General features: G+C 49.1%; 1 protein-coding gene across 1 annotated transcript in view; it reads left to right on the top strand.

Moving 5' to 3' along the window:
- Positions 1–16,724, top strand: part of LOC128731547 (polyhomeotic-proximal chromatin protein) — a 49,591-nt gene extending 32,867 nt beyond the window's left edge. Inside the window, exons 2-7 of the mRNA XM_053824675.1 lie at positions 6,589–8,333; positions 8,420–8,939; positions 9,016–9,205; positions 9,270–10,755; positions 13,866–14,702; positions 14,806–16,724. Coding sequence (XP_053680650.1) covers positions 6,589–8,333; positions 8,420–8,939; positions 9,016–9,205; positions 9,270–10,755; positions 13,866–14,702; positions 14,806–15,698 — 5,671 coding nt within the window. The 3' untranslated portion in view covers positions 15,699–16,724. The remainder of the gene's footprint in view (positions 1–6,588; positions 8,334–8,419; positions 8,940–9,015; positions 9,206–9,269; positions 10,756–13,865; positions 14,703–14,805) is intronic.
- The last annotated feature ends 10,746 nt before the right edge of the window (positions 16,725–27,470 follow it).

The following is a 27,470-nucleotide window of genomic DNA, read 5'->3' as shown; positions in this document are numbered from 1 at the left end:
GAGTTGCATCTCTAGTTGTAGTTTCCTATACTATTGTACAACGAATAAAAAGCCACACGTGCTTGGGTTTAAAATAAATAAAAACGGCTCAGTCATTGTGATGTTTTGAAGATGAAACAGTTTCACTCGTACTACTTACTTCCCGAGAGGAGTTAGCTAACTGTACATGGGGCGGAACGGATTTATGTAAACGGGATTGTAATTAATTCCTCCTCCCTACGGGGAAAAAAAATCGAATCCTCAAAGTTTTATAACATTCCCGAAACTGGAAATGGTTTTAACGGAGAAAACGGACAAATAAAAATGGCACAAAAATGCCACGGGCGAGGAAATAATCCGTTCATTCCGGAACGCAGCGCGAAATTCGCCAACACCTAACGGGGGTGAAAAGGCATAACAATCCATTACGAGTGTCGAGCGCAGCTTTGGGCGACTGCCCCCCCTGCAGTTTCCATCCCGGAACGAGGGCATTGAACGCCGCGAGAGGACATGTGAATCTCGCGATATATAGGCGAAAAGGGTAGGTTCAAAAAAGAAAGATGGAAATGTCCTCCGTCCTACGGTGACTGTCGCCACTTGTCACTGGAACGCGTGAGATTTGGCACCCAACACAAAAAACGAAAAACCCTCCGGAGAGCTTGCAACAACGCGTTCCGAGTAGTGTGTCAGCTCGAGGGTCAATCGGAGAGAGTCCGTTCTACCCAAGGATGGAAGCGTTCGTCCTGTGCACGCTGTTTTATCAGCCCATAAATATCCGTCTTTGACCGGTGAGGGATTCCGGGTTTCGGGGCACATCTATCCTGCTTTGTGCCCTCGTGCATGTGTGTAGATCGAATGTGGTGTGCTCGAACGAGGCGATCGAGAGATGAATGCTGGATGAAGGCAGCAACAAAAAACGGGTTGGTTGAGGTGTTTTACAACCGTCACCGATGCAGTGCCGGTCCCATAAAAGGAACCAATGTCCATCCCCAACGCCATTGTGTCCACGGCACAACACCACACGATCGTGTATGTATGTGTGGAACCGAAGATCCATCCATCGCAAAATTGTGATCAGAAAACCTGTTTTTGCCCACCGCTTGGACTTTTGTGTCCGCCGCAGGTTCCATTTGGCGTTAGAAATCAACCCGAACGGTTCTCGTGATCCGGGATGCTGCGATCTGAGCGTAACAGAGCGAAAGGGAAGCGAAAGGGCGAACACCGTAGATCAGCTCGGGTTAGTCAGTCTGGAGTGAGATCAATCGATGAGAAGTGCGATGGAGTGACGGAATGCGGCAACAGAGATCCTTCGATGATTAACATCGCGCCCACCGGTTGTGGTCATAATCCGCACGAGAGAGACCCACACGGGTCATTCCGTTTCACGCGTTACCTAACCATCTGATGGGTCTCACCGTTCGCGCTCGATCGTGTTCTGACCGCCGAGTCGATGGTGGAGTCATAAATCTACCATTGAGGTTTGAATGAACGCCGCAAATGGCCAGAATGAGGCTGTCTCAGCTTTCGGTAGGCATCTTCGTTCTGAGCATTAAATATGACGAACGCGCTTGGGTCGCTGATTTCCATTTTTGAATGACTTATACCGGCATAGCTTGTTTTATGCTTGCTTGCAGGTGTGTTCTGCCGTACGCGGGTTATATGTCAGTGGCAAACTGTTTTATAACACCCTGGGGTGTGGGAAGTGAGACTAAATCGATTTTCTGAGCCAGCGAGAAAAATAAGGGCTGTACAGTTGTCTATATTATAGCTTTTGCTGTGCTTTTGTTTCCATACTGATATGCCATAAATTTACATGAAATGTTAAGTTGAGTTTCTTTTGTCGATTGCGCGTTAAACCCGGATGCTTGAAGGTGGGTTTATTTCATATTTTATAAAAAAAAATACGGTGTTCGTCCGAAGAGATGGACCGGATTTTTGATGTTCTGACACTGCCAAAAACCATAAAGAGAGACAAAACTAGAGAACGAACCGGACCGGATACGGGTATTACAAATTGCTCGATAATGGTCCTGTGACGTTGTCCGAACCCTAAACAAAGGTCGCTGAAGGCTTCAATCCGTACCGGTTGGTCCTCCGGTTGGTGTCACTTCTTTCCTTCGTGTGCCGGAGTCGATACAACAGGTACTCTACTCAACCCCAACCAAACACATACCGCTCCAGAGAACCCGAAAAAGAGGGAACTTTTTTTGGCAAAGTTTTGTTTTTGTTTTACCCCATACGCCAGCCGGAGTCAATCAAGGGGCACTGGCTACTTGGGCAGTTGCGATGGAGTAGCGAGAGTTGTGCTCTTAACTTTCATCCATCGAAACAAGAGATCCGGCACACGATGATGATGTCCCGCTTTCCGGTCTGTCAGAGAGTTGCGTAGAAGTTTTTGTCAAATCAGGAAAACCTAACTAACGTAACATGATGATGGGATGAAGAATGGCCTCGTCGGCATTGGTTTGAAGGCGGTGTGAGAGAATCAGGACACCCCAAATTGAGATTGGAAGAGATTTTCGAACGGATGATTAATCGTTCGCCGTAATGATCAACTACTTGGAGGTATTTTCACACTTTCGTACCTTTTGAAAAACGAATAACTGAATGCTTAGAAGGAAAGCTTGCACGAACCTCTTCTCTTAGGCGATTGTGCGTTACGAAAGTTAAATTACAGCCTCCCTTCTATAACTCTGCGAGTCCTTCCGGCGAGTCCTATCAAAATGCGTCTGTTTGGGGCAGGTTTTTATTTCCGCTCAGTGACCGAAAAGCGACACCGGCCATGTTTTTGGGACGACTTCAAACACTCTGCAATAGTTCCGGAACCTGCATTGGCTTGGTTTTCGAGGGGATGCCTTTATCGTTCCCTGCTGTGTGACCCGCCTCTCGCTCTGCCAGTGGGGTGTCCTTGCATTCTGTTCCCTGATGTCAGCTAGATTTCGAATAGGGCCTGCTGGCGAATTGGGTGTTAGTGGACCTTCCACTCCTCTATTCGATTCGGCGGGCGACAGGGTCATGACCGGAGGCCGGATGCATTCAGCTGGGAGAAAGAGAGCCACCATTTCACGTGCTGGCACCAGTAAAAAGGGCACTAGAATCAATCATCTTTCGCTTCGTCGTCATGCGTACCGCTCGATTCCGTTGTGGCCATCGTCCGGTTCTATAGCATGATGGCGCAACGGTCGACAACATTTGCACATCGTTTGGATGCTCATTGCTATCTCTCTGGCCTATTGAATGGACGTTTGGAGGCTATAGGGCGAGGCCCAAGAGACCTATGCAATGCATGCTAGAGTTTCCCGGTACCGTTCCCGTGTCACCAATGCGCTCGGTTCATGTGGACGAATGGCCGTTTTCGATGGCCAGCGTCATGATTGGGTTTATCGGGGCTCTCTGTTCATGTCCTGTCGTGTTGCATCGGGGACATTATTTGTGTATGGTGCGGGTTTCATACGCTTTGGCAATGTTTTTGCAAGCTTATACTTAACATTCTTCAACCACTACCTGCAAGAGAGGTACACGCGTTTGAAGTGTCCTAGAGCTTCCAAATTTTATTTTTTTTCATTTCAATCTACCTTTCGTCCTTTTATCTTGTGCGCAGATGGAATTCTAACATTCCAGCTTTATTAATTCCCTTCCCAAACAAGCTGGAGCTTTGCCACGAACATCCAGTATCTGTTTAGGACAAGTTAACCGGTTCGATCAAACATGGTGAGCGAGAGCGAGAGAAAGAGAGCAAAAGAGATGTGCTAAGTTCCTTGTTTCCCCACCCCATTGTGTGAACCCCTCGGTAGGTGGAGATTAACGAAGAAGAAGCCGACGTAGAAGTAGAGCAAGAGTGCGAGGCGGTCTCAAGGGTTAGAAGCCTGCCGCGAGGTGCAGTCTGGAAAGTTATATTTGCTTATTGTTTTTGTTGCTTCCTTTACCCACTCGCTGTTTACAATGCAACCACCCAAATCGTACGTCATCGTACGGTGTGCTGCGTTTTGTTTGGATACGATCCAATCCTGACGCTCCGATTGTTGCGTTCTTTTGTAGATTTCACCATCGAGTCGACCGAAAACGACGAACCTCTCGGCGACAAATTGATTCCAGTTCCACTTTTCGCTCGGTCCAACGGTTACGGCAATCGTTTTCGATTTTCTATGCGCGTTTGTGTGAGTGTATGTATGCGCCAAGGACCAGATCCTGATGAATTCCATTTTGTTTCCATAATTTACGACGGGTTGGCTTGTGAGTCTATGCCCGGTCTGGGTTGGAATGGGTTACGGTTGTGTGTTTTATTGTGGCACGTCGATCCGGCAGCGACGAGTTTGGAATTAGATGACTCTTTCGAGTCCGCTCCCGGAACACAGATCAGGTCTTTGTGCCCAGTGCGATCGTTCAAGGGTCCGGTCTTTGCTTTTTAAATCGGGTTTTCTGGGGGCTTTGCTCTGCTTTCGATGAGCTGTGGCAAGCTGTGGAGCATAATCTACGATAAGCAAGTGTTCTTAACTTGATAAATATATTATTGAACATTTTGCTTTGGGTTTATATTTCGTGGTATAAACGTGGTGCCCTTTACACTTAATTCCATTCCGAATGTTCTTCCTATCGAACAAGGAATTATGTTTGAAGCTTCCTTTTTGGTTCGTTCCTTTTACACAAGGTTATGTTTTCGAGAGTGTCATAAGGTAAACGCATCTTTGATCTAGTCTTAATGTGTTAAAAGACATTATGCTTTAAATATCGTCTTCTCGAAAATTTAAGCATTTTAATTTGAGTAAATTGCTATTTTTTGATTCGTTAGTAAGCTACCAGTTAGCCATACTTTTGAGTGCCACATCGGTTAGCGTTGTTGTGCCATGCGGCATGGGATTGAATCCTGCGTTCTTTTCCATCCCAGTTAAGCTCTAAAATGTCCACTTTCTCCGCAATGCGTGTGTTGCAAACATGCGGCCAAACAACGCCGTTTGTGGGAAAATGTGTCCATCCGGAGTAGAATCCGTCGAAGGTACAACATACTCACTGCTACTCCTGCTGGCAACCGTAGAAGAGGAGTGTATAGCGCATTGGCATAGTAATTATGCGTCTCATTGGGCGGTTTCGATCCCCCGGAACCAGACAGGACAGCTGCTGCTACCGTGTATACTCGAACGTTCAAAATCCCCAATCGAAGTACACGCACATGATTGCCCACACTTCTTCTAACATGGACGCTTCCGGTTCCTGCTTCTTGTCGTCTAGTTCTTCCCAAAAACCATTCCTGGTGAACCAGGAACGAATGCTCCGAACACAACGCCATCATGTTCCGGGTGCTTTTCCAAACCTAAATCACCACCGGAGAGTGTGTGTCCTTGTGGGTAATGTGTATGTGTGGTGTGGCTTCGAATAACTTCGTTTCATTAAAATGAGATGAGCTGCAATCCGATTACGGTACGTTGCCACTCCTTTGCTGGGCAGAATTTACGGTTATGCTCTTGCTGCGGGGGCCATCATCCGGGTCGGTACACTCCAACTCGGTCCATTACTCATTCGGGGTTCGATAGTAGTTCGAGAGTTGAGTTTTTCCTTTTTTTCCTTCTAACGTCAACTAACGAGTCCATCGGATCAAGTTCGAAGCCGTACTGTAAAAAAACGGAAAGCTAAAAAAAGGAGCTGCGTTTCCTTACGACGGGTCCCTTTTTTTACGGTAGTGTTGGTGTGGAAAAATATTTCTAATCTTCAATCCCCCTCCGCTCCGAAGAACCCGACCGCATTGCTTGAACAACGTAATGAAATTGAATTTTACGTACATTTGCCCTCCATGGCGAAGGATGACAAACGTTCTTGATGTGGAGGCTTAGGTGATGTTTTTTAAAGTTTTTCTTACATTTTAAACTTCCCATTCCTTCCCCGATTGAAAGTAACGAACATTTTCAATGAAATCCTCCGCCCAGCTGGCTGGCAGGAAGAGAACATACCGGAAACACACCGTAAAAATTGCCCAAGCCCAGCATTTGATTTTTTACTTTCTTTTGCCTGTTTATTTGATTTCCCCCTTCTCGACGCAGGTGGGATCGTTCCCAGACGGTATGGAAAACTCTCCCCCGAGGGCAAACGAAGTTCTCGACACCGGGACGACCTTCGCCCGTCCGCCATTAGATTTGGCGTCACGTTTTAATGCTCGAATAATTCAAAAATATGATCGCATAATTGCTCTTTTATGTTATCCCACCTTGCTAATTGGTGAAAAAGGCTTTCCGACCTAAAGGAGGAGGACGTCTGGTGTTGAGAGAGCGAGCGCGTTTTTTTTACGGTGGACACCCGTTAAAGTGTGAGTTACTTTTTACAAAACTCTGAGCACACAGAAGGCGTGTCGTCGGATAAAGCTGTAAAAAAATCGAAAAAAAATCCATTTCCCAAGTGGAATTGACATTTTTATGTTATTCTGGTAGCATAAGCTACAGAAGAGGGGTTTGGATGGTTGTGGAGAGTTTGCTGCGCAGAAAAGAAACCATCTGAAAGTTGATGATTGCAAGTGTCGTTTTAGAACGTAATAGAAATCGCATATTCATCATCAATCCTCTCATAACCTCACAACACACGATATCTAATACATTGTTTTTTTCGCGCTTGTTTCCCTCACAGATCTGAACATTACGATAATCTCAAGAAGCAACAGCAACAGCAACAACAACAACAGCAGCAGCAGAGCCAGGACGATTCTAGTTCCGCCACCGTCGTAACCATCGAGCTGCCCTGGAATCCGATCATCAAAGCAGGAGCTCAGTCACCAGCGGCCGCCTGTACAGCACCCAGTGCTCTCTCGCCGCACTCAACGATCACGGTTGTCGGTGGAACCGGTGTTGCTGGTGGCCATCACAGTAACTCCCAGTCACCGGGACTTCGGTTGCAAGCACAACCGGTCCATCCTACGACATCGTCCCCGCTGCGTACGGTCAGCGGCACTACGACAATCGTTCTGACCGGAAGTGGAACTGTTCCGCCTGCAGACGGCAGCCAACGTTCGTCGCTCAAGTGCCTGGAAACGCTCGCCGAAAAGGCGGGCATCACGTTCGACGACACGTACGACTTCCTACCCGACACGCTGGAGAAATCCCAGAGCCCGGCGCAGGTGGCCCAACAAGCCGCGGTGCCCCTGCAGCTGTCGCAAGAGCAACTGTTCCAGTACCAGCAGCTCCAGGCGTACGGAGGCACGATCCAGGTGAAGCAAGAGTACAACCCCACGGCAACCGGTCAACCCGGCACGGCCGGCGTTGACCACCAGCAGCAACAACAGCAGCAACAACAGCAGCAGCAACACCAGCAGCAGCTCCAGCAGGCCCAGCAACAGCAGCAAGTGGCTCAGCAACAGCAAGCGGCTCAACAGCAACAGCAACAGATGCAGGTCCTCGCAGAAGCAAGTGGTGTGGCGCCACCCCAAAGCCCACACCACGCTCAAACCCTGCAACAGCAAGCCGCCCAGCAGCAGCAACAACAGCAGCAACAGCAACAATCGGCAGCGGCCGCAGCCGCAGCCATCAACACGATGCAAGCGATGGCAACCGGACAGCAGTTGTCATCAGCGGATTGGCAGCATGGACGAATGGTCGTACAGCAACCGATCTCGAATCCGCAGTATCTGCAGCAGCTGTACGGTACGCAACCGATCGTGTTCCCACCATTAGCCGGTCAGCAACAGTTCCAGTTGATTACGGCTTCGAAGCCCTTCCAGGGCACGCCACAGATGTTGACGACGACGGGCAAGCAAGTGATCGGTACGACGGGTGCGGGCAATTTCAACACGCCCTTCACGTTCTTCTCACCCGTCAGTGTGGTCAATTCGCAGCCACAGGCACAGGCGCAGAATTTGTTGCCGGCGTTGAGTGCGACCGCGGCTCAGACGGCTGTGGCTGCTGCTACGGGAGCGACCGGTGGCAAACCGGCTACGACACACCAGCAACAGCAGCATGACATGCAGAAGGCACTTCAGAATGCGGTTGCTGCGGCCACCGTTGCTAATCCGGGACAGAAAGTGCAGCTCCAGAAGTTGGGAGCGGCTGCGGCAGGTTTAGCTGGAGCAGGTGGAGCTAGTGCTCAGCAGAACCTGGCAGCTCTAACACAGCAGCAAGCAGCGGCCGGACAGCAGTGTGTACAAGTGTCCCAAACGCCGATGCAAGCAGCTCAGCTGCTTAGTCCGCTGCAACAACAGGGCGCTCAGCAGATGCAATTTTCTACCCAGTGGCCGTTGCAGGGTCAGATTTGGTCCACCCCGAACGGTTTCGTCACTTCGAACTCGATCATCATCCGTGGCACAAATCCGGACGGTACACCGAACGTGTTCATCCCGAGTGCTCAGCAGACGCTTCAGCAGGCGGCGCAAGCACACAACCGTAAGTAGCCATCGCACTGTGCTGATGTAAACCGGATAAGGATGTGATGTAATCGGTTTGTTTGGTCTCCTTTTTTAAACCCACAGAAACGCTCACACTGCCCTGCGCGATCGCCCAATCCCCACAGCAGGTGTCCCAGCAGCAGCAACAGCAGCAACAGGTTCAGCAACAGCAGCAGCCAGCAGCACAACAGAACCAAACTGCGGGTCCTGCTGCGGGACAGGCTGGCCAGTTGACGGGCACAACAACCGCAGCGAACCAAGCCATCGGAACGGCTGGTGTCGGTACGGGAATGCAGGCTCAGAAAGCTCTATCGGGACAGACGTTGGGTTCGAAACAGGGCCAAAGGCCCCAGATACTGCCACAGGGAGCGTCCCCTATCAGACCATCGGTGTCGACGCAAACGGCCCAGGCCCAACAGAGCCTGCTGAACAAGTCCGGCAACAAGATGCGCAACAAGCAACCGATCGTGCGGCCAGCGGGTCCGATGATCAAGACCGAGCTGGGAGCTAGTGGGCCAACGACACCGCAGAAGCTCGGTCAGGTGACCGCACAGTCGGCAACACCTCAGCCGCAGCTGCAGCAGGTGGTCACCAGCAATGGAAAGTAAGTTAAACCATCGGGAAGTTAACCAACCTTGGCCACAGTGACTAATGGTGGATCCTTTTCCTGTTTTTTTCAGAGTGGTGTTGATGAATGCAGGAACGGCGTTGAATTCGGCAGTGCTCAACATGCCACTATTGGGTGACAGTAAACAGCAGCAGCAGCAACAACAGCAGCATCAGCAGCAGCAGCTGCAGCTACAGCAGCACATAAAGACTGCTCAGCAGCAGCAACAGACTGGCAATCCGCACATTTTGCTTCAGCAGCAGGTACTACACAGCATTTTCTCTTCTCTTGAGGTTGTGCTAATCGTTCTTCGTCGTCCTCTTGCAGGCCATTTACCAGCAGCAAATGATGCAACAACAGCAACAGCAACAGCAGCACGCTCAGCAACAGCAAGCACAGCAGCAGGCCGTTGCACAACAGCAGCAACAGCTCCAGCAGCTGCATCAACAAATTCTGCAACAAGCGGCCGTCGCTGGTCAAGCGAATCAAGCACAGCTGCTGACAAGCGCGGCTCAGCAGGGTCAACTGGTACAGGCGGCAACGGCAGGAGGCCCACAGCAGAGTGGCATCGTGCACCAGCTCGTATTCCAGCAGGGTCAACCGAATCAGCCTGGCATGATGATCAACGTATCGTCCGACGCACTGCTCCAGCAACAGCAACAGGTGCAGCAAGCGCAGCAACAAGCTGCCCAGCAGCAAGCTCAACAGCAAGCACAGCAACAGCAGCAGCAACAACAGCAAGCCCAGCAGCAACAGCAGGCGCAACAAAACGCCCTTCAACAGTTGGCAGCAGGCCAGCAGGCAGCTGCCGGTGGTCAAGTTGGAAAGGCTGCTGGAGCAGCCGCTGCCGCGGCCACACAGATGATAATGGCAGCCTCACTGGGACAACCTGGTGGTGGTGATCGCACAACGATCGTATCACAAAGCGGCCAGGCACTCCAGATCGATCGAAGCCTACTACCGGTGTCAATCGCCAGCATGTCAGGTAACCCGATCGTGGTGACGAGCAACGGTGCCACCATTTCGCCCATCCATCAGGGGGCGCACCAGTCAAATGCTGTTACTGCGGGTGTGGTAGCTTCCGGAGCACTTCAATCCGCCCAGCAGCACCACTCGCAGATACTCGTATCGTCGATGCCGAGCTCGACGGTACACCAACCGGGACAGAATCCAATCATGGCCATGACATCTCTGTCGGCGGCCCCAATGTCGGTCGCCTCGATCATCAGCTCGGGTGCGATTCCTTCGATTTCCTCCGGTGCCATTACGACGACTGCCTCACTGGGACCATCACAGGCAGCCACTCTCGTTGCGTCGGCCAGTGGTCCGGCCACTGCCCTGCTTGCCTCCAGCAAGGACACCGATCCGAAAGCGATCAGCGTGGCAATGCATCAACTCCAGCAGCTTTCAACACCACAAAAGCAACTTCAACAGCAGCAGCAGCTGGAAAACATGAACGCACAGGCGGCGGCTTCAATCGTCGGTGGAACTGCCGGTGCCATAGCGATGCTTGGAGGTTCTCCGATGGCAGCTGGTGGCGCGCAACTGCCTGGATCCTTGGCCAGTTCGCCAATGGGTCTGCTAGCCGCGGGTGGAAAACTTCCCACACCGATGGGAACACCCGGTGGTATTATGGGTTCACCGCAGACACCGGCAGGCGTTAAATTGGGCATGTTCCAGACGTCACCTAGTCCCCAGTTGCAGCCTAACACGACCGGTGTTAATTCAGGTGTGCCTGGCAGTGGATCCATGGACACGTCGTCAAAGGAAAAATCATTTACAGCTAACGCCACCGCTGAAGTTGCTGGAAAAGGTACAGTTTTCAAACATTGGTTCTGGTTTTAACCGGTTGTTTTTAATATAACATGACATCTATATGGCATTTATCTATCTACAATTACATCCGGGCGCATTTGGAGGATAATCTGGACGATGTTCCTCGGGGTTAAATGTTCAAGGGGTGTTACCAAAGATTTTCCACGATATAGAGACATTTACCTGAGCCTGAGCCCTGGTGTATGATCGTCATTAACGTCTCTACTGAGCGCGTGTATTGTACCGGCGCGCTTGCGTTTGTGTGCGCGCTCAATCCGCGGTTGATTGAGGCGCATTCGCGCATAATGGTGTGGCTAGGGGATGGCGTTTTCGCGAACTAAATTTCTAATTCGCGCACGCGTACCCGCACCACACTGGCGTTAGAGTGTGTGTTTGTCTGTGTTTCGTATCGCGGTTTAGTTCAGCGTGCGATGAACTCTTTTCGCGCTGGCGCCTGTTTCGCGATTCGCGGGGAAACCTTCATGTGTACATAATCAAACAAGTGCCACACTTATTTCCAGCCCGTGCGGTAATCCGAGTGTGAATAATTATCTGTACCGCGGTGTCGGCTTTTTACAACAACGGCCATTTTAAGCATGGGCCCAATGGTGAGGGTACGCTAGAGAAATATTATCCCTGTTTGAAAAAGCAGTGAAGGCAATTGGATATAAATGGAGGAGACGCTCTTTATCCACGTGGTTCTTATGTTATTTTTGGGGTCGTTCTATTTGGCCGTTGATTGGAGTATTATTAAATCTCTCACATAAAAAAACGAAGTCTCCCAGCAATATGGTCACGGTCCCATAGTACCTCCTTGCTAGCCGTCGGAGATAATTAGGTACAGAATGATCAGCAGGTTTGGGTGACGTTTAAGGCACAGCAGCGCACTATTGTGCGGCAGATTAGCGAACACATCACAGCAAGCGTGCTATTTTACCGAAAATAGCCACGCACGCGAACGCGCAGAAGAGGAAGTAGGCTCTATTTCCATCCCCACGCATAGTCTATTCGCGAATTCGAATGACAGATGGGAGCGTGGCACCGTGGAACCGGCAAGAGTGCGCGCGGCGCAGGGCTTTTGGAGGGCCAGTCACGCGGATTAGACAAACGTGCGAATGCGAAAACACCGGCCAGGAGTGTGGCAATCATCGCGCAGGGTGGAACAAGAGGAGGAAGAGGGTGCATCCGTTGAGGGTTGATGATGGGTGCACGATTCAACCCTCCACACACACACACATCCACCCTGTTGCCGGTGTTTGATGTGCCTTTTTTTTATCGCCGCAGAGAATGGCAGCCCCACCAGGAGGAGGGTTGATGCATGTGTTGGTCGCGTTTCTTGCCGCTGCTTGTTGAACTTGACATTGGGCTGGAGTCGACGAGAGCACGTCAGTTTGCTGCGCGAGTGCCCAGTGTCATGGCGTGTCGTTGGATTTTCCGCTGTCAACACGGTGTCGTGTCATTTTATCCGCGAAACCGCTTTACCGATTTAGTTGACGGACGGCTTTAGCTTCCAATAACAGCAGACGTGTGTTGTAAACTGCGATACCGGTCGCTAAAACCCGCTAAAACGTTTGTGTACAGATAGCAGGCCGTGTGTGTGTTCTTTGTTATTTTTTTTTGGTGGTGTTTTCCCTGCCGAGTGTGGGTGGTTTGTTGGACAACACGCGCACCCACCCTGCGGTTGTGTGTGCTTTTCCTGCAAGCGGGAAAATTTGTTCGGCGTCCATGCTTTTGCAAGTGCACGCCTCAAGGCCACGCGGTCCCACCGGTCGATGGTGCATCGCCATAGTGACACAGTGATCGATATATCGAGTTGGCACAGTAGGCGCGCGTTGGTGCAGGCTTTAGCGAAAAGGAAGAGTAGCCTTATTCGCCTGCGAGTGGTTCGTGTTTGTGGTGCGCCGCTGTTGTTGCACGAGGATGGTGATTGTGCGTCATCCTGCTACTAATACCGTCGCTGTTGATTGTGTGAGTGTGCGTGGTACGGGTTGGTGGATGCCTTCCGGTTGTGTCCGGAAGTTGGCTCCACCGCAGCAGCACGTGTCAGATGGGATGGGAGGGGATGGAGATTTAAGGGTGAGAGAAAGAAGGTTTACGATGGTCGAGTGAATCACAACAACAGTCACTGCTGTGGTGCACGGTGATGTACGGTTGATTTCGGTTGCAGCACAGTGTAATGATTCATCTGGCCAGTGCTGAACGCCGGTAGAGTGTTCACAACACGAACAACAAAACAATAATAATCGAAGAGGGGTGTTTGTACAATAATGTGTGAAAGCATGAGGGTGAATGCGTGACATCATCATACAAAGGGCATCATTTTGTGCAGGAGCATCTATTTTATTTTACCGGAAAAGTCTTTTAAAAAGCAGCTGTGAAATTCAAATTTCCACAATCCACTAGATAGAGAAGCTTTCATGTTAGTTGGTGAATGTTTTGGAGCTTTAGGCGTTAAATGTTGTGATTATGCGTACGAAAAAACGACGTGATGTTTTTTTCGGTTAAACTATACCCCCACATCAATCCGTTGTGCTAATAGCGAAATTTAAAGCAGTGTTAATTGACCCAAAACTGACTATGTTTCGCTCGGGGTTTACGAATGAGTCGTGTCGATTGCTGGTAGGTGTTGCTGGTTAGCATGCTTTTTCTTTTCGGCCATCTTTTTGGTTCCGTTGACGTGCATAAATTAGCGTTTGCCCGGTTGGCGAATAAAGGGTTTAGTTTAACTCGATTAAACCATCCTTTACCACCTAAGCGAATCTTTCAAGCAGTAAGATAAGTTCGGTTTCCATGGTAGTAATTTTGAAGTTTATCAAAGACAGTATCACATGCCGATGTTGACAATTTTTTATGTCTGATAACGAGGTCAATGATCTTTGTTGGATCAACACCTATAATAGTGATCCCTCTGGCTGGTGTGTTTATGGAAAAACTGTTAAAATTCTTTGTATTGAAATGCATAATTCTGCAAAGGGCATTGATTGACTGTGCTCTCCGACCATTTGTTGAAATTCCTCCGGATGAATGTCCCTAAACTCCTTAATATTCCTTCTATATTTTTTGCTTTATTGCTGGATTGCTTATTCATTTTTTTTTATCTGATTTTAGATTCCGATCAATCGCCCACAACAGGCACAGCTGATAATGCATCCGATACGCAACTGAACGGAACCGCAAGCAGCAACAACACCAGCACGCCAATGGATACTTCACCAGCAGTTGGTGCCGGTATCGCCTCTCCGGCGACTTCCTCCGTCACCAGCACGAACGGACCCGGTGGAGATCTAGCAACATCGCTATCATCTCTCGCACCCGTCTCCTCCATGGCTTCGTTACTACCCGCATCGCTTCCTCCCGTGACACCCGTTAGTGGTGCCGCATCTGGGACGACCTCCGTAACGGCTTCGTCAGCTTCTTCTGTCAATTCCTCAGTCATTCCGGCAACTTCCACGCCCGGATCGGCTACTGAGGAACCTAGCAAAGACACCCTCGGAACGACCCCATCTACGGTGGCTTCCGTTTCCTCGTTCGCAACCGTACCCACCACCACGGTCACGAGCATGTCGATGGCAACGAGTAGTAGCACCACCACCAGCACACCGTCAAGTGGGGTGTCCTCGACAGCGACGGGAACCGCGATCGCTACGATCACAGGAACGTCGGCCATTCCCGTCAGCAATATCGGACCCAACGGGTTACTTTCCACCAACGGAAGTGTGTCTGTTGCTGCGACAATGGCATCTTCGTGCGTAACAACATCATCCACCGGAGGGTTGCCACCGAAAACGAGCAGCAACGCAGATAAGGGTGGCATTCCTAAGGCGACGATCAAACCGAATGTGCTGACGCACGTTATCGAAGGATTCGTCATTCAGGAAGCGAATGAACCGTTCGCTGTACAGCGGCAACGTTACCCCGAACGGGACACCTCCGATGAACCGCCGAGTAAGTGATATTATTCGATGGCGAATCTTCCTGCCAGCGCGCAGGACTGGTCCTATCCGTCCGGTATATTAATCGATCGTTTTTTCCCTTTTATTTTCACCAGAAAAACGCACCACGAACGAAGGAAATTGTCCCGTTTCGCCCTCTGTCACGCCCACCGGAGATATGGCCAATTGCGAAGTCTGCGGCAAGGCGGAAATGCGTAGCAAAATGAAGCGCAAGCGATTCTGTAGCGTCTCGTGTGCGCGCTCAGCTAAGCAAGGTTCTACCGAACAGCTTTCGACTCCGGTTCAGAACGGCACGTCCGGTGTCGTGGCGGTTCCACAAGGAACCAATGGAACGTCAACACCGACCACACCGATGGAGAACGCTATCGTTGGTTCCATGAACGGAGTTGCGCCTTCTGGGCCTGCTGGTGTCGTCGCAATACCGGGAGTTGATGCTGGTGCGATCGGGTCGCTACCACCGCTTGGAGGCTTGGGAACACCGGCACTACTAACGCCTGTGGCCGTGGGTGGTGTCCTGCCCAACCTTAAGCTCGAACAGGATCAGCAACTGCAGGCTCAGCAGCTGTTGCAGCTCCAGCAGCTTCAATCGACGGCAACTCCGGGTGTGAATCCGGCCCAACCCAACGCCACGGTGCCTCTATTGGTCGCTGATGTACCGGCGGTACCATCAACGCCTGTTGCTGTGGCAGCTGCTGCTGTTGCGGCAGCAGCTGCGGCTTCCGCTAGTAGCGAAGAAGGATCATCTATCCTGCGGTGGACGGTGCAGGATGTGTACGAGTTCATTAGGGCACTGCCTGGCTGTGTAGATTATGCGGAGGATTTCGTGAGCCAGGAGATCGATGGTCAAGCATTGCTGCTGTTGAACGAAAACCACCTCGTCACCACGATGGACATAAAGCTGGGCCCGGCGTTGAAGATTGTCGCGAAAGTAAACTCCTTGAAAACCATCGTCGCACCGGCGGCGGAAGGACAGCAGCCTGCGGCGTAAATGTGCTTTTTGGAGATGCGGCTCGAACAACTGAGAAAGGATCTGAATCTGACGAAAGTGTGTCTGATTCGATCATTATGTATATTTATGTATGCGTTGGTGAGCCTGTGGGACAAGATGTGCGTCTCGGTGTACAAAAGAGGGGCCTCATGAAACTCATTTTTTAAGAATACTGCGTAGAATTAGCGTATAGAACGAACTGCAAGAAGAAAAAAAAACGGACAGGATAAAGGATTATATCAGTTAATTTATTTCATTCAGTTTTTGTTAGGTTATATTATAGCAGATCACACTTAGTTCTTTGTCTATGTAACTGTTTGTTGTCTATGGAACTGATTAGGTAGTTTGCAAACAGTAGAGTACAACCGGTGATTGTACTAAGGGCGTTATTAGATTAGTGATGATGCGTGGGATGTGTTAGAGACACGCAAGTACTATACTTAAACGGTCTTTTGAACTATGATAAGATTTCGCTCAGTGATCTTTTTTCCTCCCGTATGATATACATCAATGTACGAATTTCATGTACATAAATAGACTGCTAAGAGGAAAGAAGAAAAATTAACTAAATAGAATATCGGAATCACGCGGAATCGAATAATAGTGCTATTTTCATTTTCTTCACTTTTCGCGAGTCTGTCCCAATGGAAAAAATAACTCCTGGACAATATTGATCGCAAAAGATCACGAAACAGGGAATCGACAGGAACAAGATAGCTGCTCTGAACTGACGAATAGTAGGTCAATACATTCAAGCAATGAAAACTTCTTTGAATACTGTTGGCATCGGAAAATATCGAATAGCAATGTGAAAGCCGCAGGACTAGTAAATATGATGTCTCTCCGTAGAATAATGTAAATGTAAAGGATCGCACCCATTTTCGTCGTGTAATGAGTAAGTGCACGCTTGATAGACGAACTGTAATGTTGATAAAGTAATGATATCCTTTTTACATATAATCTAGCATCTATAATTTTGTAAATAATCTAGCTGGCGGGGCTCGAAGAAAGCTCGAAAATATGAAATATTTTATGAAATTACTGTTGTTTGTATTGAGGGGGAATGTTTGATTGAAAGAAATTTGATTTGATTTTGGGGAATTTGAAATGCTATACCAAGTGTGCAATATATTACCCGTAGTTTGCACTCGCTTTTTTTTTTTGCCCGTTGTGCGCCTCCTTACCATCCTGGCGGTATTCCAAATGCGAAATAAAGGTCAAAATAGTAAGGACGTCGGTCGCGTTAGCAGCTGGTGGAAAATGAGACTCCTTGCGTGGTTAGGAAAGGACTATAAACTCACGCGAACCCGCGAACAGACCGCACTTCCTGGGGGGTAGAAATGCGCTAGGAACGTCAAACTATTCTTCGTGCGGAATTCCTCGTCAGCAGCAGGATGTCGAAGGGTTCCGTAGGTTTCTATAAGGTCAAACGGGCAGCCGATCAAAGTTCAAATAGTTAGTGAAGGGTTCGAACGGAACGCAATGGGGTTTAGAATGGATTTTCTGGCCATGGAAACCGCCAATAACACCCTTGAATTTAGCAGAAATTTGCGGTTTAATAGAATGTTCAGTCCTATCCCATTTCTATTGTCGAAGTTTGTTTGCAAATAAATCAATTCCCATACGAAACAACTTTGTATTAATTGCCCTTGGTGCTTCGAATACAAACGCGTTTCAAAAGAAAGCACGCGTCCCGTCGTATGATGACGTAGCACGCATGATGACGTATATCGCCAATCGAAGCGGAACGCAAAAATTGTCGTCGCGCGTCGTTTTCTATTTTCGGTGTCGAAACCCGATGCCCAAACCGTAAGTACCAGGCGATCATGAATCTTAGCAGGCACCTCTCGTACCATCTCTGTCCGGTACCACTCGTACGCTAAGCGGTCATCGCACGCGATCGCACTCCGTCCTTGGCCAATACTGATAACAGGTGTAGGTCTCTTTCCTGCGCACAGCCGGTCATCGACAGTCGGCCACTCGCGTCACATCGCCAATATCACGATGGTGTTGGGGGTTCGCAGCGATACGCTTATCTCGCTCACGCGTCACCCACGCGCATCTGGCACTCTTCTGATAACGGGATCGTCTTTCGGCGTCTTTACTTCTTTGGTTTGGATCTCTTTCACGCAACAGCAACGGCCTTGCGGATTAAGCCGGAGCCTGCTCGATTCCATGCGACCCTGTTACTTATCGTCACATTTTTGGACGCTGCAACGAACCAAAAATTTTCGCCGAAACAGGTTTCGCAGCGAGTTGCGGCGCTCGGGATTGGTTTTGCGTGTTGTTGTTGTTTTTTCTCAAGCAATACCGACCGTGTTTCGCGGAAGGACGCGTATCGGGTTTGTTTCTTGGGAGTTGTTTTTTGGGAGATTTAATTTGGCAAAAATTTGATAGAGTTAATTAAATGTCCACTTTTTTGCTAATGAATGAAGAAATATAGGATACGTTTGCGCAATAAAACTATAACGAGTTGATTAAGTTACGATCGTTTTTGTTATGTTTGAAAATGGTTTGCTGTTTGAGATGATCGCAAAATTTCCCTATTCTTCTCGTGTATCGTTTGTTGTTTCGTTAATTTAACCATGGTTCGTAATATAATCTTAGCATGTTATAACTCAATCGTTGGCTGTTAACTAAGCCTTTTTGCGTGCTGTATAAATCAATCAATCAGCTGTTAACCTTTCGCGTGCTGTATAAATTAATGATTTCTTATCGAGACGCTCTCTTATCACCCTCGAGAATACATTTTCCACATAACTTGAGCCATACAGTCTAGTGATGAATGCTATCTACCCATACCAGCTGGAAAACAGCAACATTTCAGCCATACCTCGCCTTTAAAAGCGTCACCAATGCACCCGTCTTAGGTGACGTTATTTTAACGACGCCAACCCAAACCCAGACCAGCCAGATCTCGCGGTATTCCTTTACGCGCTAATGTTTTCCGCACGTCCGCTAATGGCCGCGCTGATTACAAAATGTTTCCCCCGAACGGTGGCACTGGCGACATCGCCCTTCTGCTTCTAGGCCGGCCCTTTTCCTACGCCCGATCCATCCCCGCCAAGGGCCGACCATTAACATGTGAGAACCGTTCGGTTTCAGGCGTCGCGAACCTTCCTGAACGTGTGTCACAGTGACCACAGTGGGGTGGATGGACTGGAACGGGAAGCCGTCTTGGTGTTCCTTTACCTCGCGGGTGGGAATTGTGCAACCAGGCGGAACAAGTGGGATCGTTAAAGGCCACTGAAGCCAACCGAGCTTTGGGGGTCGCAGGAAGGGCGACGATGACGCTGTGGCGGGGTAAGAGCAACAGGTGGAACCGAGAACCCTGGGATGTCTTGATTTTGACTGAGACTGGCGTGATTTTCTTGGCTTTCCACGCAAACCTATGCCCACCGTAGGGGTGGGAAATAATTGGAGCGCCGTTCGGGGAAAAAAGCCCACCTATGGGAAGATAGATAGAAAAAAAAAACATTAGTGAGCAGCAAATACATCTTGATTAGCATCGAATAGCACTACGAGACCGAGTGTCCGGTTCTAATCTGGGAAAAGTGTTCCAGATGCGTCGTTAATCACGCCAGGCGAGAACCGAATAAATACCTTCTCAAAAGGGATGGAAATGTGACGTTTTTTTTCTCTTCATTCCACCCAACAACGCACAACATACAATGTTGTTGCCTGTGTTGAATCGACTTATCCCTTCCCTGAATCGATTTATCTACCTCATTCGATGCTTTGGGTCGGGAGAAAAACCCGTCCCCAATTTGTGGTTTCGCATGCAAATCGTCCCGGTATCCGGTATTTCGGTATGTGCGATTTTAATTTCGTTAAGCGTGTGAACGCCCAAACACCACCCCCGGGCTCTCATCCCTTTAAAAGGGGGTTGCATTTACTGGCACTGGATCCTCCCGAGTTCCTGGCTGGCGTTCGTGTGAATAATTCGCATTTCGGATGCGCTTCGATGGAATAGGTTGATTGGAGTGAATTTGTTTGTGTTTATTTTACACCCTCTCTCTGTGTCTCTCTCTCTTCCTGTTTGAACCACCCCTTGGGAGGGTCGGATTTTGGAAAATCGCCCCAAAATTAGCACGTAAACCGCGCGGAAAGACCGACTCCGGGGACGATGGATAGCCTTTATCCCGATGGGCAAGGACCGTCTGCAGGGCAGGAGTCCAATTTGGGGGGTCACCTGGTCCCGGGGCAGGGGCGTTTATTTTGCTTTTCCTTCCGTTGCGGTTTATTGTGCGGTTCCCGTGCTGGGGCATGTTCCCGGTTTCGACGGAAGAGGAAAATCATGAAACCCAACACCGGCCAGGGGTTCTGGTGGGTTGTTGAATTCACAGGCAACCTGGTGTGTGAATTGTTCCGATTCGCGTATCCCATGCTGGCTGACGGGTGCTTCGGCATTTAATAAACCCCTGCTCTCGGGGCAATGGGGCTGAAGAATTCACCGACTGCTGCGAAGGTTTGAGCATGTTTTCCAGCGCCTGCTGGAAGCCTTGCTTCTTGGGATGGTTTTGGACGCGCTTTTGGGCATCGCAGCAAGCGATGATTGATTACACCGGATAGGTGACCGGCGTGTAATAGCGCAGCCATTGCGAAATACCCCCGGGTTCAACGACCCTCAGGAGGGAGGGGGATGATAAATCCTCGGACTTAAGCACCCAAGTGGTCGGAAAAGTTCGGAAGCTCGCCGGAGGACGTCCGACGGGAATGAATATTCAAGCTGATCTGATTTGGATCGTGTCTTGTATTAAGTTTCTTTCACTCGCCATACGCTTTCGTGGACATGGGCCATTTGTGGGATCACGCATTAGCGGTACGAGGGTTCAAGGTTTTTCTATTCTCTTTATTGATCCCACGGCTTTGCTAAATTAGCCGAAATATATTATGTGCGCAATAACAGCGTGCTGTAAAAACCGCCCTCAGCATTCATGTTTATTATCTTTTGGTCAAACAAATGGTAAAATTTGTAGTTCTAATGATTTATTCTAGTTCTTGGTGAGCCGGAGTTGTGTTATTCAATTAAACCCTGGTATGATAGGATTTACGAAATGAAACATTTATCGGATGTTGGGATGGAGCACCACACGGACGGAGAGGGTTGCTTTGATAATTTCCTTGAAATCTGGTTGCTTCAGATTTCCTTGAAGGGATCATAGAATTTAAATTAAGCCTTCTGTACATATGAACCACTTGTTAAAGTACTTCCTCTTCCTAGCACAATCGGGTGTTGGAGATATTGGGGGTGAGTGAGTTGCATTGCAATATGTTTCATATTGGATGCTGAGAAGAGCCTAGTAACGGAGCCATGTGAATTCGGATAATCCAACTTACGATGTGATGTATTTAATTCAGGGTTGATCGTAACGAAACCACAACCGGGTTCCTATTTCCCTTGCGGAGGCTGTTGAATACAACAGAAACACCCGTCCTACGATTGCATTTTACAGGACCTTAGCTCGATGTTTCTTGAACCAACCGCATGAAAATCTAAAGCTGGAACCAACGTTGACAAAAAGCGCTCGGTTTACTTCCGCAAATAGCAATGTTGCTTCATTTGGTAAGCCCAAGCAGGATGCTTCTTTTCCCGATGTGATGGAGAATGGATTCGCAAGAAAGCAACCTGGGGAGGGCGCTCATAGCTTAGGTTCTTCTAATCAAGCTAAAAGTGATAAACTTAAAAGCTCGAACGATGTTTTCATTTTCATTTCCGAAAGTGGGCAAACAAACCCACTCTCGACAACTTTGCAGGAGTCCTAACGAACGATTTAAATGGAATGATTTCGTTTCCAGGAGTGCGGCAAATAAATATCTAAACATGTCCTAGACGTGGGTGAGGCAACTTTCCTCGAAAGTGTGTGAAAAGTAAGCTTAATGAATAGCCGTACCCTCGAGTGGCATGCAGTGGGTTGTATGCACCAACTCTCGTTATGTGTGGGTCACGCTTCAGCAAAAAAAAATTGATGAGATGCCCTACTTTTGTTGAGGTCTTCAGGTTCCAGGATCTTTACCGGCGCATCCGTTCACATGCCCGCCAGCAAAATCGAGACCGTACCGTTTTCGCATTCCACAAAAATCCTCAACGTCCGGCTGGAGGCTCCCTTTTCGAAAGGACGAAAACGTGACCCCTCCAGAGAAGCAAGCGAAAGCGTGAACCCGAGTGAAAGCCACTCCCGTCTGGGAATTCCGCAAGACGCTCCGGGATGCGTGCGGCATCTCGAACCGCGCGCGGTGTAATATTACAGCAAAACATTCCGCCAACCGGGGGTGGCATGCTTGTGGTCCGCAAAACGGCAGCCAACTCGAGGACTGCTGATGATCACGTTTTTATTTCCCGTCTGCTCGTAAACGGGCGCATTTTGACGTTCGGGTTGCCGTTGGTGGTGCGTTTTATTTTGAAAACTGGCACCGTTTGTTTGGGCCACTTTGCGGCCCGGGAACGTGCAGTATTTTGCCGGGTTCGTGTAAACACGTCCGCATAATGAACCCCACGGTTCATGGCCACTGTGAGCAGTGACGGCTCGCGATGACGAACGATAGCGCAGTATCGTCGAGGCATGATCGAGATTTCGTCTGTTTTTGTCTGGTTATTAGCCCTCTCCCTTGAGCCTTTGCTGGCAACCCTTTTCCGTGGTTGCGCCTGTTGATCCGCGTGGTGATTAAGATCTCTCGGGTGCAGCTCAATGGTGAGAATCGTTAGCGCTGGATTAGACATCTTGGGGTTTGGGGTGCAGCAAAATGGCTCCGGCGTCATGGTAACGGTGCGAGCTCAAATGTGCTGCTTGTGGCGCGCGTTGTCAAATTTTCACATCATTCTCTAAAACACAGCCCATCCAAGCGAGCCATGAGAAGGACCGGGTTGACCGGGCGCGTTGTAATTGTTGGTTTTGTGCGAAATGCGCGCGTTTGGGAGGTCAGTTTTTAGTTTTAGTCAGCCCCGACCGACGTTCGCTGATGGATGAGTAATTAAATGCGGAGAGGAAGCAAAGAAAAATAATTATTATTCTCCACTTTGACGTGGCGACGTGGTTGGTCTCGGTGATGGAGAATTTTCGTGCCCACCCACTGGAGGAAAGTTCCCCGAGTCCATTTTCCAAAATCCAATTGCGGACAGTGAAAGCACGAGCCTTCCACCTGCGGGTCGCAATTCATTCGTAGTTCGCACATTTTATGCGTTTGCTCCACCATTCGGTTGCAGATTTATGGTTGATAATGTTGCGGAAGATGATTCGGTCGAGGTTTCGGTTTGGGTTGGCACGCTTGTTCAGCTTTATCGCGAGACAATCTGTGTTGCATGCGCTTCAAACGCTTTCAACGGATGCGTTCAGCATTGTTCGCTTTCCGTTTCCTCGAAAGACATTGGCGAAAACGTCCATTTTGGCAGATCACGATCGTTTGTCTTAGCTTTTGGTTTTGGAGGAGTTTCTTTAAAAAAGGGTCATTTTTAATGTTGGAAAATGAAACCTACAAGAATGATCGGTGTTGAGGTGATGAAGTAATGGCGTACGATCGGCAGGTTTAAGAAATTAATTCAATTGCCTCATAACATCATTGCTGATCATTGCATTTCTCGAGAGCTATAATTTTGATGAATTTCCCCCGAAGTATCAAAGGGTGTTTTCTATTTTCAGAATTACTTAAGAGGGCCTCCCCTGAATACAACAGGAATTGACACGTTTCAATCGGTTGCTCGAATATATACGCTTCAGTCTGATGGATGTGCAGCAGGCTATCAAGGATCACATCTGCATGATATCGCAACTGAAGAATATCTACCGTTGCATGAAAATATGCCACGTTCTCAAGGCGTGATTTTCGAAAAGCTATCCCTTATACCCTTAAGCTACCCCTATTATACAAATTGTATATATTGAAACCGACGAAGAGGTTAAGGAATCTTCCGAAGTGACTACCTTCGTAAAGGACTCAAAAATCTATCTAAGCCTACCTGTGTTCCATGTCACAGAACCATTACAAAAAATTACCGAGTCAGCCCGGGATAAGGCTCTCAGCGGCTGTTGGGAGGAAATGCCTTTCAGCTCACAAATAATTATACAAATCTATATACGGCCGTTCTTAAATAAATAACAATAACAATATCAATAAAAGGGTGTCATTTCTACGAACGAGCAATGCAACGAAACGTTATTACCAAAAAAACTCCAACTTCCCTCTGTCATGCCCACGCGAGTAGCGGTTCTTTGCGGAGGCTTTTCTTCTAAATATCCCCTTCACCAGCGTGCTTGGCGGAATCGGGAAATTGCTGAAGCTTCTGCGGGAGCATTGCACCGGCCACCCATACGAGGGATCGACGGGTAGATCGAGGGAAGCAATGCCGCCATCCGAAAGGGGGTTGATTCTATTACGAGCCCCTGCAGCCGGCACGAAAATGGGGGAAAGAAAATTAGAGCAACCCCGAGATACGATCGTTGTGCAGAGGCATGGAAAAGGGTGCGTCCCTAGCGAGTGTCAAGTGCACGGTACCAGCCACAGGGGTCAGTGAGTGCTGCAGGTTGCACTCTGCCAGGAGGAATAGAAATCCCCTGGTGGTGCGCATGTTATTACCGGAATGATAGTGCAAACAACTTCCAACGGGAGTGGGAAACGGTGGGAATAAAAAAGAAAACAAAACTGCATGCATGTTGCTACCACTATCGTGTCGTACGAGAGTTTGGGGAGCTCGGGATGGGCGAAGCGGAAGGCGTTGCGTGTCGCAAGAATAAAGATCAGAACGCATGTAATGCATCCGAGCTTGTTTGGGAAGGTATTACATTGCCATATAGGTGAGAAATGTAAGCGGGAACGAAAAGGAAAAGAACAACGCAAGCAAACAAAGCTCGTGCGCGTAAGGACGAGAGAAAAATGAAGGAAAAAAGGGAAAAGGAAAAGAAAAGATATGATCATGTGATGTAAACAGCACGATGAAGCAGAACGGATCGGAAGGAAGAGATAACACGCGTGTGGGTGGAGGGGAAGACAGAAAAGAAAAGAGGCAAATGATGAGTTGCAAAAGATGGAACGAACGTAAAGAAAAAATCCACTAGAGGAAAGGGGAGAAAGCAGAAAAAATGAAGAACGCGATCGTTTGGATGAAAGAAAACACAAGACGTTGAAGGGGGCAAGGGAACATGATCCAACGAATGAGAGAACAAGAGCAAACAAGTAAGCGAGAGAGAGAGAGAACGAAAAGAGCAAACGAGAGAGAGAGAGAAGAAGCTCGAGCAAAAGGAAAAACAAACGCCGCCCGGAACGGCAACAAACGACCCCCACATTACACAAGCACAACGCACACGCAAAGCGAACCAAGCGAATGCAGACCCTTGGACACGCAGTGCACCAACGATGGAGGGGGTGGGGGTGGGGGTGGATGGGTGGATTGGGAGGGAGTGCCTTGAAGGGAGGAAAATGCAGAGACCTAACGCACGCAGAGCAACAGCCACTTGCGCACACAGCAGAGAGCGTATTGTTTTTAGCAGGCACGAAGCCACCAAGAGGGGTTGATTGTTTGGGCGCGCGTTGGGCACAGGGGTGGCTTGGATGGTTTGGACCGTCCGACCCTGTTCCGACCCGGTTCCGTCCGTTCAGTTTCAAATCCACACCGTGCCGGAGCGGTTCACCGAGACGTTCCGTGCTCGTTTGAGTCGTCTGCGCGACGACCTGTTACGTTGTACGGCGTGAAGTTCGCGCTCGTGTTCGGTGCGTTTTGTGCGTTTCTGTGGTGTAGGTGTTGTGTGGGAGTAGTGGAGTTTTTTTTCTTGTCTTTCGATAGTTTTCCCAGGCTGTTGGGGGTGGGAATTGATAACCCGTTTCTGGTGGTTTCGTTGGTGACTTCCATTCAAAGCTCGTCTGGTGCGTTACAGACGTTACCATCGGATGCGTTACATTTCCCGCCAACTAGTGTCAATTGGGCGGTGCATTTGCATCTCATCCTTAAGGCAGTTGCATCGGTGATGTTTGAAGGGGTGTTTAAATCAAATTACAAAAATCCGGAAGCTCACTCCGACATACCTTCGCACACCGGACAGACACGTTAGCTACGAAGCACGCAGACACCATTCAACGGACCCGGAAGTCAAAGGAAGCCGTGCCAGAACGGAAAGGAAATCGTCGGAGGGTGCGCACTTGAGACCGAGAGGTGTGCCGTTGTTTGCTGGTGCGTGCTGGCGGGACGAAAAAAAAGGGCGAAACAAGCGATAATGTATGGCTAGGGTGCCTTCAGCCCAACGGATTGTGGCCCTTCGTACGGATTCCTCTTCCGCTTTCTTGCATCCTTTTCTTCGCCCAAGGACTTGAAGGTGGTGTTTTCACTTGCTCTCTCCCATTCTAACCTTCTTTTGGTTGGGTTTAGAACTTGTGTAGAAGTTTTTTGAGCCGTTTATCGGACCAGGCGTGATGGTGGTGGCAGGTCCCTGCTAACCTCCTCACAAGGAACTCCACCCGTGGCAGCCCGTTTAGTTCCTTCGACAAGAACTAGCGAAGGACGCAAGGTTTGTTTACGAATGGCGCTCCGCGCGTCTGACACGAACGCGCACGTAGTACACGCTGCGTTACCGTAGTAACTGTCAAATGTCAAAAAACGGCACCGGTTCAAACAACGCCCCTTGGTTGCGGTGTGGTGGTGCACTATCGTTGAATAGTAGCTGCCCAATCGCGCTTTGGTGGTGTGAAATTTGTGCCGATTCTTTAGTAGCTCGCAAACCGTTTCGCCTTTCGCATTAATATCACGCCATCGCCCTCGAGTGGTTCCGCCCTGTGTTCGAAGATATATCCTGCGAAAAAAATGCTGTTCCTTGTGGTGCTGTGTTTCGCGCTGTTTAGTGCCGTGTTGATTTACATTATCTTCTCGTTTGGCATCTGGGTGTGCTGTGACTAGAGCCCCGGCGTCCCGACAGTCCGGTGGAGGTTTCCATTTCGCTCCCAAAAGACGTCAGTAGCCGGCCTTCGAGCGATGCCTTCCAGATGATGAGGCTAATGAGGCGTTAGGTCGGCAAGGAACGCATCCCGGCGCCGGTAAGAGCCCGGACGAATGAGAGAAGTGGAATTTGTGGAAAAGTGAACACCCCAGCCAGCCAGCGGTCAGCGTGATTAACAGCGAGTAACCGAACCAATCAGGCAGTTGGCCGGTTGGGCGTTGAAGCTTACGCGCGTTTTTGGTAATAACCGGTAAAAGAAGCGATTCCGATGCGATTGAGAGTGGAAAATTCGTGCGCCAGCGAGTGGTGGTGGAGTGCACGCGCTGGAAGACGAAGAAGAACCCGTGGAGTAGGGATCGCAACGTGATCTGTCGGTGAAACGGTTGAATCGTGTGAAGGCGTCGAAGAAGTCAATCACAGAAGTGAGTGTTGAAGAGATTTCTAACCTTGTGCGATGCGTGTGTCTGTTTCTTATTTGTGCAGTTTCTGTGGTCCAACGTGAAACGTGGTGTTGTAATACGAAGAAAGGCGCCGGTACAGAAAGTAGACGAATAAAGTGAGAAGGAAAAGTTTGTTCTAATCAGCAGTGATCAAAAAGCATTGGTGTGGTTTGTGATCGTGTGCAAACGAGTAATCAAAGTGTTTTCGGAGACGTGTTTTAGTGTATCAGTGGCGAGCAGAAAGCGTGTCGATCATCTCGGGAAACGTATTTAATTTAGCCAAACGGTAAGTGTGATGGATGTTTGGTTTATGGTGCCAAAAAAAAAGAAAACATCCCATGAAACCTTCCGTGAAAATGTCACTCGAGAAGCAGCAGAATTGCGCGGTTTTCCACCAGCGCCATAATGCCATG

Source organism: Anopheles nili, chromosome 2 (genome assembly GCF_943737925.1).
Source record: "Anopheles nili chromosome 2, idAnoNiliSN_F5_01, whole genome shotgun sequence".
Classification (NCBI taxonomy): Eukaryota; Metazoa; Arthropoda; class Insecta; order Diptera; family Culicidae; genus Anopheles; species Anopheles nili.
The sequence above is the reverse complement of the archived record's forward strand: the minus strand, read 5'-3'. Positions and strand labels throughout refer to the sequence as shown.